At 42.1% G+C, this 13820-nt stretch overlaps 1 protein-coding gene across 4 annotated transcripts in view; it reads right to left on the bottom strand.

Moving 5' to 3' along the window:
- URB2 (URB2 ribosome biogenesis homolog) overlaps nt 1-13820 on the bottom strand; it is a 103083-nt gene that overhangs the window by 81727 nt on the left and 7536 nt on the right. For 2 of the 4 annotated variants that reach the window (XM_005518550.3, XM_088053476.1), the window contains 6 exons: nt 13412-13572; nt 12108-12218; nt 10972-11214; nt 10503-10593; nt 8804-8943; nt 4308-5065 (listed from right to left, as the gene is read on the bottom strand). In XM_005518550.3, coding sequence (XP_005518607.2) covers nt 4868-5065; nt 8804-8943; nt 10503-10593; nt 10972-11214; nt 12108-12218; nt 13412-13572 — 944 coding nt within the window. In that variant the 3' untranslated portion in view covers nt 4308-4867. Of the gene's footprint in view, nt 1-4307; nt 5066-8803; nt 8944-10502; nt 10594-10971; nt 11215-12107; nt 12219-13411; nt 13573-13820 lie in introns of those variants that run through there. The other 2 variants (XM_088053475.1, XM_014263695.2) reach the window with 1 other exon arrangement.

Consider the following 13820-nt stretch of genomic DNA (forward strand, 5'->3'; position numbering starts at 1 on the left):
TTTCCAGATCCTCTCTGCCAGCTATCAGCAAAAACACCCTGTCCTCTGGTTATGGGGAAGAGCTGAAAAGGCCATTACAGTGACTTCCCAACTGAAAAGAGGGCCCAGGCCCTGCAGCAGCCTCCACAAGAAGACATCTAATTCAGAGCAGATCATCTGTGGAACTTCTTTCAAGAAGCAATTCTGAATCCAACTTCTACAAAATGTAATAGAATAATGACAGCTGCTTTGGGGCAGAAATTTGTCACCACCAATCTTAAAAGAGAAGCCTCAGAAGCACATGTCAGAATGAAGCTCTCCTAAAATAAACAAGTGTACACCTAGACAGGACCAAACAGCCACCACCTGGAAACCATGGCAGGCCTGTACCTCTTGCCACTCTATGCTGGCATTAGAAGATTCCTACAAAAGACAAAACTGATTTGGTCATTTTTGTTTGCTACCATGTTCAGAAATAGGTACAAAAATGTCAGTATCCATCTTTGAACTAAAGGGATGGCAATACAGCTTAGTCACTTAGAGGGCATTTATTTATTCTTCCCAGATTCTCTTGAAGAACTGCCAACGGGTTTGCTGGAGGGCTCTCTTAGACTAAAACTTCTAAAGAGGTCACCGGGACATGCTTTCTTTCCAAAATTTTCTAGATTTTAAAGTCAGTTAAAAGAACAAAAAAACTTCCATATTTTTGAAAAAAGGTATGTGAATACAAATCAGTACTGCTCCATAGCAAGTCAGGTTTCACTTCCACTTGTCTGTGACATAAATATTACTGGGTAGGTACAATAACAGGAGCCTCTTCCCTTTTGGAAATTTTGACTGCTTGCAGAATACATCATTCAGCAGCAAATGTCAGTACTGCCTACAATGGTACTTTTGCATGTTTCTCATTGAAAAAAAATCAAGCAGTCATTTAGCTGAAAAAAAGAAAAAATGTTCTGTGTTGAGGAATCCACCACTTCCCTGGGGAGATTACTCCAATGGCCAATTGTTCTCTCTGTGAAACATTTTCCTCTTGTGTCCAATTGGAATGTCCCCAGTTTTACCATTATCCCTTGTGTTTTCCATGTGATTCCTTGTAAAAAGGGAGTCTTCATCTCCTTTGTAGCCACCCTTTAAATACAGGAGCACAGTGATAAGGTCTCCCTCTAAACCTTATTTCCTCCAGGCAAAACAAACCCAGCTGTCTCAGCCTTTTCTCCCGTGGAAAGCTTCCCTCTCCTTTGATCATCATTGTGGGCCTTCCCTGGACCTTCTCCAGCCTGTCCACATCTCTCCTGCATAGCAGGGAATAAAATTGATCACACTATTCCTGGTGTGGTCTGACAAGCACTGTGGGATAATGACTTCTTTCTCTCTGCTGGTGATGCCTTCGTTGATGGGATTGAGTATCCCACTGGATTTCTTTGCTGCAGAAGCCCATGTTCACTCATACTGAGCCTGCTGTTCATTGGCACCCCAGGTCCCTTCCCACAGAGCTGCTCCCCACACAGGGGGATCACAACCTGTGCTGGACTCTTGGATTATGTTTTCCCAGGTGCAAGACCTTATGTTTGTCTTTGTTGAACATCACAAGGTTTTTGTTAGCCCAGCCTTACAGCCTATCCAGGTCTTCCTGCAGCTTGGCTCTCCTGTCCCAAGCATTCACTTCCCCACTCAGCTCAGTATCATCAGCAAACTGTGTCACTGGAGACCTTTAATGGTCCAGTAATAATGGCATAGAAATCTCTCAAAGTACTCCTTTATTCATATTATGTTTTAACCCATAAAGGTAGCTTTGGAAGGAGCCTTCTGTTATCCAGAAGCTCCCAAACTGCACCAAGTAAACAAATTGGAAGCCACTGATTCATTTCAAGCTTAAAGGAAGTACTCAGTACATAGTCTCTTGCCAAAAGGTATCAGGAAGAATCATTTTTGAATAAGTAACACAATTTCTAACATCTTAAACCACCATCATTTTGCCATTTCTACACAGAAATGCAAGGCAAATCAAGTATTAAGCCCTACCGCCAGGTAAGTAGAGAAATCAGCTGATTTTCACAGCAGCTACACAAAAATAAGAGGTAAATAAACCCAGCGTGATTTTTGTTGGTCTTGACTGTTCTTCTTGCTTTTCCTGTTTCTTGCTATTTGAGCCAGTTTTGGCACAGCAGACTTGGGCACTGCCCATGCACCACTAAAAACCACCGCACGCGGAGTCACAGGCTGAGCCAGCAGCACAGCCAGCAGGACCCTGAGATCCCACCCTCCGAGTTCTGCCTACAGGAGGAATTTCTGTCCATGCTGCAGCAAGAAAAGCCCTCGGAAGAGACGTGCTGCATCAACAATTGGAAATCTGGCCGAGAATGTCTGTTGCAGAAGCCTGTAAGGCCTGGAGATTCACTCGCACAGAGCAACGCTCCAGCGAAACGAAAGTCGTGATTCCTGGCCTTTACCCCTGAGATGGCGTTCCTCCCAAACCCTTTACCTCCCTGATGTTCAGAGCTCATAAACTAACCCAGCCTAGGACGAAGGGCTCCAAAACTGATTTCAGACGGTGCTTTGTACCCTTGCAGGATGGCCCCATCGTGTGACAGCAGAGGAAAACTGCACCCACGTGGGAATGCGCTGGGGAGCACAAAGCCTGCTTTCTCAGCAGGTGGTCCTCTGCCAGCGATTTAATTTATTCTAGCAAAAAAAATCTCAAGCAGCTCTTGGACAAAGACCCGGGATTAGCAAGTGAAAGACAGCCTTCCTTTTAACCCCTTTGTCACTTCTACACAGAAACGCTGCTTTGTGCCTCAGAACTCCGCTGCTTGGCATGGAGAAGGAGGGGGGCTGTGGGATAAGAGGCACTTGCACGGGGTGTTTGAAATAAACGTTTAATTGTGGCAGGATTTCAGATTTTCATTCGTTTAAGCACCGTGCCTTTTTGATAGTGGGGGTTTGTTAATTCCATCACCCCTGTACATCCAAGTCAGCTACACAGTCTCGTTTTCAAGCCAAGAGGTTAAAACTGGTAACATTTTAGAAGTTAGAATTAATGAAACAAAACTGATCTCAACTCAACTAGTTTACCTCCTTTGGCTAACGTTATTTACTGTGGCCTGCACTCAGAAGCTTTTGAGCTACGTGTGTGGCTTGCACCATATGGCCGCATCAAGGGAGCCTTGACACTTAGACACCAGAGATGCTACCTCACTTCCTTCCTCCCTCACCTTCCTCCCCCGCTCCAAACCCAGCTCTTTTTTTTCTGCTGTTCTTTCCACATCCTCTCCCAGTGCTCAAAACTTTCCTTCATTATCCAGTGTATTAACTGTCTCCATCCTGGAGACCTTCCCCTTTGGATGCCCCCAGCTCTTGCATGTTTCCCAATCTGGGACCTATGTCACTGTCCCACTTCCTGGTGAGGCAGACGTGACTCCCCATCGCTGGCACACATGAAATAAAATACAGAAGTGGCCCAGTGGTGCACAGGATCCAGCTTGGATAGAGTTAACTTGCTTCATGGCAGCCTGTATGCCACTGTGGTTTGCATTTGTGACGAGAACAGTGTTAATAACATAGCACCATTGCTTCTGAACAGCCCCTGAACAGTATCAAAGCCCTCCAAGATGCTTTTTCAGGGTGGGAGGAGGGTCATCTCCAGTACAAAGGATGAAGTTTAGCGAGCCCTGGTCACCTCCCTCATCTGAGCCACGTGGAGTCTTTTGGCCCAGACAAACCCTATCCTTTGGACCTCGTGATGAGGCAGATGGACCCAGAAAAGTGGTAAACCACATTCCAGTCTCCCTCTGCCCACCGCCTATCTACAGATTAAAGCAGATAATCATATAAGAGTATAGAGTTCTTTCTACTACTTACATGTATGTGTGAAGACCGTTTTACCATTTACATAAAAATTTAGATCTTTAGTATGCATCATTTTCAAAAAACCAAACTTCTGTCGTTTAGCTAATGAAAGGGAGTTGTTTGATAAAATTTGATAAAGCTTCCTGTCAGAAGCTGAACTGAGCTGAGCTGCAAAAAGTCAAGAGCTTACTCCTAACCTAGAGTGAATGCAAAGCAAAAAGGCTCAGCTTAGTCCAAGAAAGGTCTCAGATAGTAACAGTGGCAATTAACATTTGTCACAAGCTGAAACTGTACACTGAGTGTACAGCTCAGATAACTAAGTGTAATTGCTTAATGACAGTAAATCAACCAGAGCTCCAGGTAGTCAGTCTTTTTGACTATCATGAGAGCAGAGGGTAATACAGTTGGGAAGGAAATTCAATAGGTCAGACCAGGTTGCCCTGGGCTGGACTAGACAGAAAACCAATCAAGGAAAGAGATACAATCTTTCAGATTTTTTATTGTTACTTCTGCAGGTTTGCACAGTAACCTTCTGTACAGCTGTGAAACATTGAAAAATTCTTCAGTTACAAAACGTAAAACAACAGGGTAAAAAAAAAAAAAGCACTTTATCTGCTTTAATTCTGCTTACCATGTAAGCAAAAGCAGGGGTTATAACCCTCACTGGCTTTTAGGCCAGACTATTGCTTCCACAGGAAAGCACCACGATGTGACAAAGCCTGAAGCCTAACATCTGCTGCCAAATTGCAGTGAGCTCCCCAAGGCTCCCAGAGAGTTCACAGCAGCCAGCAGAGGCACAGCAGTTCTGCCATTTGTGGCACAACGCAGCACCAGAACCAACAGCACAGCACATCCTCCCTCCCCAGTTCCCTTTTTCCCCATTATGCAGGCTGGCTGTATAAGGGATAAATGCAATCCATGCTTAGGATCCTCCTCAGATTCGATCTTACTCGTCATCCCAAACCAAACAGCAACTGAGCATCTTCTGAGCGCTGCAAGATCAATTCCTAACAGATCACACAGCGCCAGGCAGGATTCATCATGCAGTGTACTTTTCCTCCCCCTGCTTTTTTGCTTTGTGGTAGCGGTTGTAATCATTATACAGATCCTTAAAGACCTCCCTCACGCCTGCTGGGAGCGATACATTTAAGAACTTGACGTCCCGTTCAATGCAAAGGTCAAGGATGTGATATATTCCTTCTGTGAGATGTGTCTTCACAGCTGGGTGCAAAGTCACCTACAAGAACAAAATTGCCTTAAACTTGAAGACAGAAAGACAAGAAAACACCATTTCCACAGTCAGTATATATTAAATGCTGACAACGTTATCCTTTGCATCAGACCATCTGGAACAGCCCATTAGATAAAATCCAAGATTTTGACTTGTACAGTATTTTCCTGAATTTTGCAAACGTGTTTTGCAAAACCAGCACAGCCCTTGCAGTAAAATCCACAGGAGTGCTGCACATATTGGCTGCGGTGGCAAAGGCACTAATCATCCTGGAATCACATGGACACTCCTCAGCACAACAACTCTAATTAAAAAAACACTGAAATACTTGCCTTGGATTACAGTAGATTCTGTATGTCTCCTATAGGCTGTATTCCATACAGTCAGTTTCAAATGAGCACTTCCTTTAGGCTGCTCTCTCACTTATGTTGGGTAGTCAAACAATTTTAACTTATCACTTAACAATTTCATATTTATCTAACAATTTTTTTCTGAGTATTTCAATGTGCAAGCCTTAATAAAAGAAGCCTTCAAAAATCTCAGGAGATGTGTATTTCCTTAATCTGTTTTAACACCAGGAATCAGGTACCTTGCCTGAAGTCATGCAGAAAGCTGGAGGAATACAAGAAATGACTCGGACTCAGCACCCTGCTCCCAACATTACCTCTGCTCAACCCCACAACCAGCAGAACCACCACTAACAACCAGGAACGTCAGTGCTGACTCTGGAGTCCTCTGTTGCTCTAGGCTAATTGAAATTTGTCCTGTGCTCACAAATCACTTGCTAAATACTTCATTGCCCAAGACACTGTTGGCCTCTGGCATCATCGCGTTATTTTTGCTGCAGAACCATGTCTGATCTTTGATGAATCCCAAAATTAGCTTTATGCCTCCAGATGTGAGCCTCTGCACTCCAGGCCTAATGAAAATTACATAAAAAACTGTTATTAAAATTCAGGCTTCTTTCTTCCTTAGGCAACTAATAAACTTTCTGCTAATGAAGTGCACTTCTCATCACTGTGACAGGCTCACACACTCTATCTGCCCTAAATGTAGAACTGCTAATATGTTTTGTTAGATCCACTAACATAGCAGGGAAAAACTTATAGCAGGCATTAAGGCACATAAGACTTCCTTTAGATCTGTGACCCTGAAGAGTTTGCACGTCCAAGAGGTTATAATTTTTCCCTTCTCTGTCAGTTGATCAATTGGTTTGTTTACTACAGATGTTATTTCTCCCTACACTGTGCAATACAGCTGGAGAACAGCTGAGCATCACAGTTCCCAGTGAATGCACTGGCCTGGGTTCTCCCTTCCTAGGCCAGAGAAATGACTGCAGAGAACAAGGACAGGAAAACCCACAGCTATTGACAATATGGACCAGATGGCCACTTGGGATAAGCAGCTATCTCAGAGCTGCAGTTAATGGAATTGCATCCCTCACATCACAAATTCATCTGGATCCATGCCTTATTTGGGCCATTCTTGCTTTGCAGTTTCCTTTAAACACCATTAACACCATGGGAAGCAGAACCAAAGATTTAAACAGCTGCCACTACTGGCTGGCAGTTAATTATACTTATAAGTGGTTTATGGTCTATACAGTTAGCACAACCAATTTGTCAAGCATTATAGAGCTCTTGATGTGAGACATTAAATGTGTGAAGAGGTATTTCACTATTGCTGAATTAAGCAACAGCTCATAGGCAACAAGCAGAAAGCGCTGTCAACAGTATGAAAGAGATGCCACCTACACCAGTAAGGAATCTTTCTGGATTAATACAAAATAATTTGTGCTGTAAAGAAGCACTGAGGGAGCTGTTACACAACCACTTCAGGGGTGACTGGTTAGGCCAGTAGCTTTCATCACTTCTAGCTCACAGACCCTTAAAGGGCTCCAGTAAGTGTGCAGATGCCTAGAAAAAGACTTAAATCTACTAACATGTTTTTCTCAGTTATCTTCAACAGACCCCCAGGGTCTTCCTATAACAGGGAGAAAGCCACTGATCCTGACTCAGAAGAGATGAATGGTTAAAAGAGTTTTTCTCTCCCTCTGCAGAGCAACATGAAAGATGTGTACATGCCCCATTTACGACAGGCATCTGAGGCCCCCCTTTCCTCTGATATCCATCAATTCTCAGCAGTCTAATGAGCAAATAAATCATCCCCTACTTGTGATCTATCTATTCTGTCAGACAGCAAACACTCCTTTGCCACAGTGTCTGGTGGCTCACTACACCAATTCCCCCTTCCACACCCAAAGATTCCATGCATACATTACTGATCTGTGGTTTCAGCTATCATCCATCACTTTCCATTTCCCAGTGAACACCTTGCACAAAACTTTCCTAGAAGTCTCATGAGACTGTGTACTCCTGCTAATAGTGAGACAAGTGTCCTTTCAACTTGAAAAGGTCATTTGACAATTCAAGTCAGGCTTTCAGACTTACATTCAGTGATGACCAGATTACAGAATTCACAGATGGCTAAAGGGAACAGACGTCATCTTAACAAATTTTCCCTTTGCTAAACTACTACATTCACTATGTAAACAATAATCAACTAATCAGGAACACTAAATAATATGGCTAAAATCTGACTTCTCCCATTGTTTTGCTTCCCCTACCTCCCAAAAAAAAAGGAAAAATACAGAAAAAAGAGGGGTGACAGAGACAGCAAAGTTTAACCTTGGTAACGACCTTCATGGTTAGTTACACTGGTTACATCTAAATCATTCAGAAACATAGCACCAGTTAGGATTTTTTTTTTTTTGTAAGAAGCCTAAAAACAAAGACTTTCCTTTCTGTATTTCAGCTCATGCCCAGGCCAGAACCACAAATAATCAGTTTGCAGGTACCTGTACCATAACCAGCATTCAAACCCTGGTGAAAACCAAATCTATTGGGCTGAAGAAAATGACAAGCTGAAATTACCTCTGGATGAGAGAAAACACTGATCTGGCTCTGGCATCCGTAAGAGCAGAAGTAGCTGTTTTCAGTAAGGATCAGAATGATATCCTTTGTACAGAAGGAGAATTACTGAAAAGCTAACAATTCCTGCCTTGGTAACATTTTTTCCATTCACTTAATCATTTAGACCATATTAAAACATATTTTCCAGGGGAATCTTCCACAACTACTTTACCAGATGGGGCCTTAACTGCTATCAGTCCTGGACAGCCCAGACTATTTGGGAGATAAACTTAACTACCAGATGTATAAGGAAGACATTTTAAACAATGATGGTGGCAAAACTCTGGAACAGGTTCCCCAGAGAGTTGGTGCATACCTCATCCCTGGAAACATTCAAGGCCAGGTTGAATGTGGCTGTGATCAACCTGATCGATTTCAAGATGTCCCTGCTCATTGTAGAGGAGTTGGACTAGATGACCTCTAAAGGTAATCTTTCAACCTTTCAACCCAAACCATTCTATGATTCTGTAAAGAAAAGCAACACCCAATATAGCACTAAAGAGAAGCAGCTTTGTACCTGGGCACTGCATTGTTTTACCTTAAAAGACAAAACCCACAGCCCACACCTTTAAAATTTTTCCAGAAATTTGGTAAGAAAGATTCTCAGAAACTCTTGCATAATATAACAGCCTGGATCAAACCTGCATCTCCATGAGGCATAACAACTTCTGTAACTTCACAAATTTTACAAAATTTAACAGAGTTGCCTTTGGAATAGAAACTCCAAAGCTAGCATAATACTATGGCACTTTCAAGATGGATGAGAACATACCTTCTGTAATTCAGTCACATACTGAGCCACAATGAAAGCAGAAAACACAGTGAAGTTCTCCATTTCTGCAGCAATATGAGTATACATCCGTTCCACCAAGTGTGCACATTTCAGTATCATTTCAAACTCATCCGTGTTGCCTAAAACACAAAGTGACATGCAGCCTGGCATTTGAGGCTTAAAAACATTAGGAAAAAAACCCCAAAGAATCACCCAGTCTTCCATGATCCCTGAACTACATGAGGCCAAGGACAGCTTGCCTACTTTATCATTTTTCTTATCAAGCCACAGCTACAGGCCACCCACAACACACAAAATACATCTCCTAGAACGGCTGTTTTGTGAGACCATACTGATTCCAATTTCATGTGCACTGTGAGACAAAAATTACTTGTTATAGATGTTGAAGTGTTCAAAATGGCAATTATGATCCCTTCCACAATTCAGTCTAAACTAGCACTGTGGAGCAGAGAACAAGGAGACAAGAAAATTGTATTCCCTACCTAGAGAAAATCAGAAGACATTTCTTAGAAACAGCATAGTAAGAAAGCTTTCTGATGAGATCTATTATGTGAAATATAGCAGCAAAAGCTACATCACTGGAGATATCTAAAGTGAGACTGGTGAGATCAGCTCAGAATTAACTCAGTAGGCAGAGAATGAAGAGAGCTAGTACAAAAAGGGAGAAGGGAAATGCAGAAATTACTTGCATGTTATCTGTTACAAAACCAGAACAATCCTGCAAAGATAAACAGCATCATTTCCAGCTTGAGGGTGCCATGTACCTGTAAGCTTCCTCTGACAATTGCCTTACGTAAACATATTGTAGAAGCAAGAAAATTCTCCAAATCTGGCACCCGTTTAACATACCTTTTCCTCTCTCTGAGCCTCAGCTAATATATTCCTCTACATCAGATATATACACTTCTACTTGCCCACAGCTGAGATAAATGTGAACATGGCACAGACTGTAGGACACCAGCAGAAAGCTGGGATACAATCAGCTTCAGTCAATGAAGTCAACTAACTTGTCTCAAAACTCTCCACTATTAATGACAGGGTATTTGTGTCCTGATCATTTTAATCATTGTGGACATCTCTGACTATGTAAATTCTTTAATAACTTCCAGTAAGAAGTCTGTTTTTTCCCCTTCTTCTTAGGATATTTAATTACACTTATTCCAAATCCTTGACCATACAGATAATCCCACCTAATCCCAACTGATGCTTCAGATACATATAGAGTTCTTATACTTAGCACAGAATGGTGACAACCCAGCTCTGTAGCAAACATAGTTCCAATCTCAAGAAATTCCATTTAGCAGCATCCATTTGGGATTATAACTCACACATATTAGCATGAATCACTGGAGCTCACAGCCACCATGCTTGCAGACAGGGCTTGACAGGAAGAGCAGAAATTGGGCACAGCAAGCCTTACTGCTTCCTGTCTACTTGCCAGCCAATTAGTGAAGAAAAACTTATTCACCAAAAGCAATGCTGCCTGCATGCAGCTCCCTGGGAGCCCCAGTAATCTCCTAAGCCCACAGCACCACAAAGCTCATACCCAATTTTTCATAAAGGACAGAGAGGGCTGACAGTTTCTATACCACAGACAGGTTTTGAGGACCTTATCCTGTTCAGCACCTCCTCCTCTAGAGTATATACATATAATGCAAAGGTGGAAAAGATATGATACCTCTGTCTCCTTTCTGATGTCCTTCATGCATGACAGAAACTACCAGACGATGAAAACTGCTCAGAAAAGACGGTGCTGCTTTCAACAGCACCTGAAAAAGACATGAAATAAAAACATCTGAGATTACATAGTAGAGGGAGTGGAAAGGGTAGAAACTATCTTTTCATCCTGCATCCTGAGCCATTTGTGTTTCTGGAATCAATCATAGAAAAAGGAAACATTTTTTCCTAACCTAGCATCAGATGTTTATAAGCAATCCACAGACAAAGAACAACAATGCAGGCACAAGCAAAGCAGGAGAGCAACTGAAATTATGTGATTTTGAGATTACCAGCCTTTTAAATGACAAGCAGTACAATGCACTTTCATACTATCAAAACAAAATATTTCAAAACCATATTAAAAAAAATCTATCACTAATATGTTTGTTCTTTCAAACTTTTTCCCCTTCTCCCACCCCCTCACATACCTTTGGATGACACTGCACAATACAGAAGAGCACTTCATGGACTCCCACGAAGACACCATGATAGTCTTCTGCCTTCAGATGTTCCAAAGGGACTGTTAGAAGGATGCTGAATGCCAATGAAACATGATGTGGATTCACGAGAAACCCTTCTCCCTGCCTTAGCAGAGCTGCCACAGTCTCTAGAATAGGTATAACTATGATGGGAATCAGTGAGTGGTCCTGACAGGCCTCTTTGTTTTGCAGCTACAAGACAGAAAACAGACAATGAGACATGCATTAGCCACTTAGTGTGGGAACACCAGAGAACCCTAATGCTGTGACTGGAGTCAATGGAACTAGACCTGTGCTGGCTAGACTGGCAGGGAGACTCCTTCACCTCAGCCACCTTCATGCAATTGTGCCCTGTGTGAGGATGCATACGACGCATTTCAAACAAACACTGCTGGGAGCATAACTGGAATGGCAACTATTCCCCAGTTCCCTGAAAACCAGCACCTCTTGGCACCTCCTCACACAAATCCAATGGTGCAGTTCACTCCTTTACATGCATGCAGACCTATCAAAAAGGGCAGAAACTGCAAACTTATGATTCCCAGGCATTACAAAACCAACCTCTGATAAATTCTTGCCTAGAGTTATCATCCCAAGAGAAGGAAAACCTACATCACTAGATTTATATGCTGTACAAATGAAGGGCAGGAAACTTGTGTTTGATTAGTTTCAGTTAAGTTTCCCTTTCATAATTCAGTGAATTTATACAATTACTTTTTTCTACAAGCACTTTTTTTGTTTTGTTTTGCTGCTGTTGGCCTCTGCTGCAACACATGGCTGACAGTTATCTTTTCCTTTGGACGGAGACAGACTCTCTACTTTGCAGTCTAACAAGTTTCTCCCAAGTTCCACATCATACAGTGTAGTTCCATAAAATTACTGTGTCTAAGAAATAGATGACCTGCACACTGCACTCACAGGAGGAAGAAGGAGAAAAAGGGTCTAGACAAACACGTTCAGATGAATCTGGCAAGGATTTGTTTAGTTTTTGTTCCTGAGTGCCTTTGTGCAGGTCAGATGTAACTGCCAGAGAGTCTAACAGATAAGAGGGGTAGGTAATGAAGTTACAATAAAGAGATACTTACAGCTAAAGCTGTTATTATCTGTGGGCTGGCAAACCAGAAAGCTTTCTCTTTGTCTCCGCTTAATGGGCAGCTGAGCAACAATTTGGTTAGCGTAACAGCTGACAATACTTCCTGCAGAAAGCAGACGGATCATCAGTCAGGGGTACAAGGCACACCAGCTCCTTTCAAGTACAGAAGAGCTCTTTCAAGGCCAGTGACACTTTTTGAGCATTACCAGAGCCTTGACACATGAAAGGCCTCCCACCAATACCTCTCTTTGGAAATTGTGAAGTAATCAGCAGCTCAACAGAATACAAAGCACTGACCCAAATGTACTTTACACCACATTTGCTTCACAATCAACTTACTGTACAAAAAGGCTTACATGACTTTTAAGAAAGGAAAACCTTCTCATACAACTGCCATTAGATAACAGAGGGAAACAGAGGCAATACAAGGTTACCAGTACACTATAAATTAAGAATGCTGCTTTTGGCAGCAGGGTTTTTTTTAACCTGTTAGTTGCTTATACAGCCTGATAAAAGAAGCATATTGCAAGCTATATTCAGGTGGAAGGAATTATCTGTGCAGTTCAGGAATCCCAGATACACTTTCAAAAAGATGCATCAAGAATTGATGCAGCACATCCACATCTCTTTCTGAAAAATATGACAGGGCTGGATAACCCCGAAAGTTTAATCCAAGTGTCATTTTCGAGTCACTGGAACTTCTATGGAACATACAGCTGACTTTTTTTGCCAAAAGTGTTCCACACATCACCAGTGGTGCTTAAGCTGCTCTGAAGAAGGGCACAGGATTTAAAAAGATGCTGAGTGCTATCTGGTTATTGCTGAGTAGTCTTTAGAGCAACAAGTATCAAAAGCACAGATGTAGCTTTGGTTTTACTTAAAAATGCCAGCATTTCTAGAAGTGCCCGTAACCTTGTAAAAAAGAGCCACAGACAAACACTGACTGCACTGTGCAAGAGCTGTGAATATCAAGTAGGAAAGAACTTTCAGCATGGCCTGTAACACCACAGCTGTGGGATTTCTGTTGACAATACACGGAATCAAGACTGCTGAGTCCTTAAGCTGGACAGAAAGTTTTTTGAGTAAGTTTCCATGACTTTTCCACCTCTCAATTTATATACAGAACATAGCACATCCACCAAGCCTTCATCCATGTAAATTAATTTGACCTGATCACTGAACATAAAGTGGAAGAAGAAAAAAAATATTTAACAGATGCTATTCAGCCAACAACCTCTTTTCAAGATACAGTAGACTGCAGAAGGAAGTTGACAATACATTAAGCTCATGTCTTACTTTAGCTTTCTGCTGCCAAACATTCCTCACTTCCAGTCCCTGCAGTACCAGCCTCATTATGGCATAGAACTCCTCAGCAGAACAATTTCCCAGCACCTGGACAAGCACCTCTGTCAGCTCCATCTCCAGACTTCGGATCACCTGGGTTGTAATTGCAGGACCTGCATATTCAAGAGACAAAAGCAATCAGTTCCCAGAACAAGGATTTCCACAGGTAAGAATAAGGCAAACTGAAAATGAAACAGCTCTGTTTAAACCTTTTTAACACTCAAATACATAGAGAGCTTGATATTTTCTCTTTACCTTTCTCCCCACTAGTGCAATGACTTGATGATCTCAAGTTCAGGTTCACAGAGCAATCATCATACCAATAAAAAGTTTTCAAAAATACAGAAAGACTACACCAAAG

The sequence above is a fragment of the Pseudopodoces humilis genome, chromosome 3 (assembly GCF_049639895.1).
Source record: "Pseudopodoces humilis isolate 2021_Gansu_Grassland_sample_001 chromosome 3, ASM4963989v1, whole genome shotgun sequence".
NCBI classification, from domain to species: Eukaryota; Metazoa; Chordata; class Aves; order Passeriformes; family Paridae; genus Pseudopodoces; species Pseudopodoces humilis.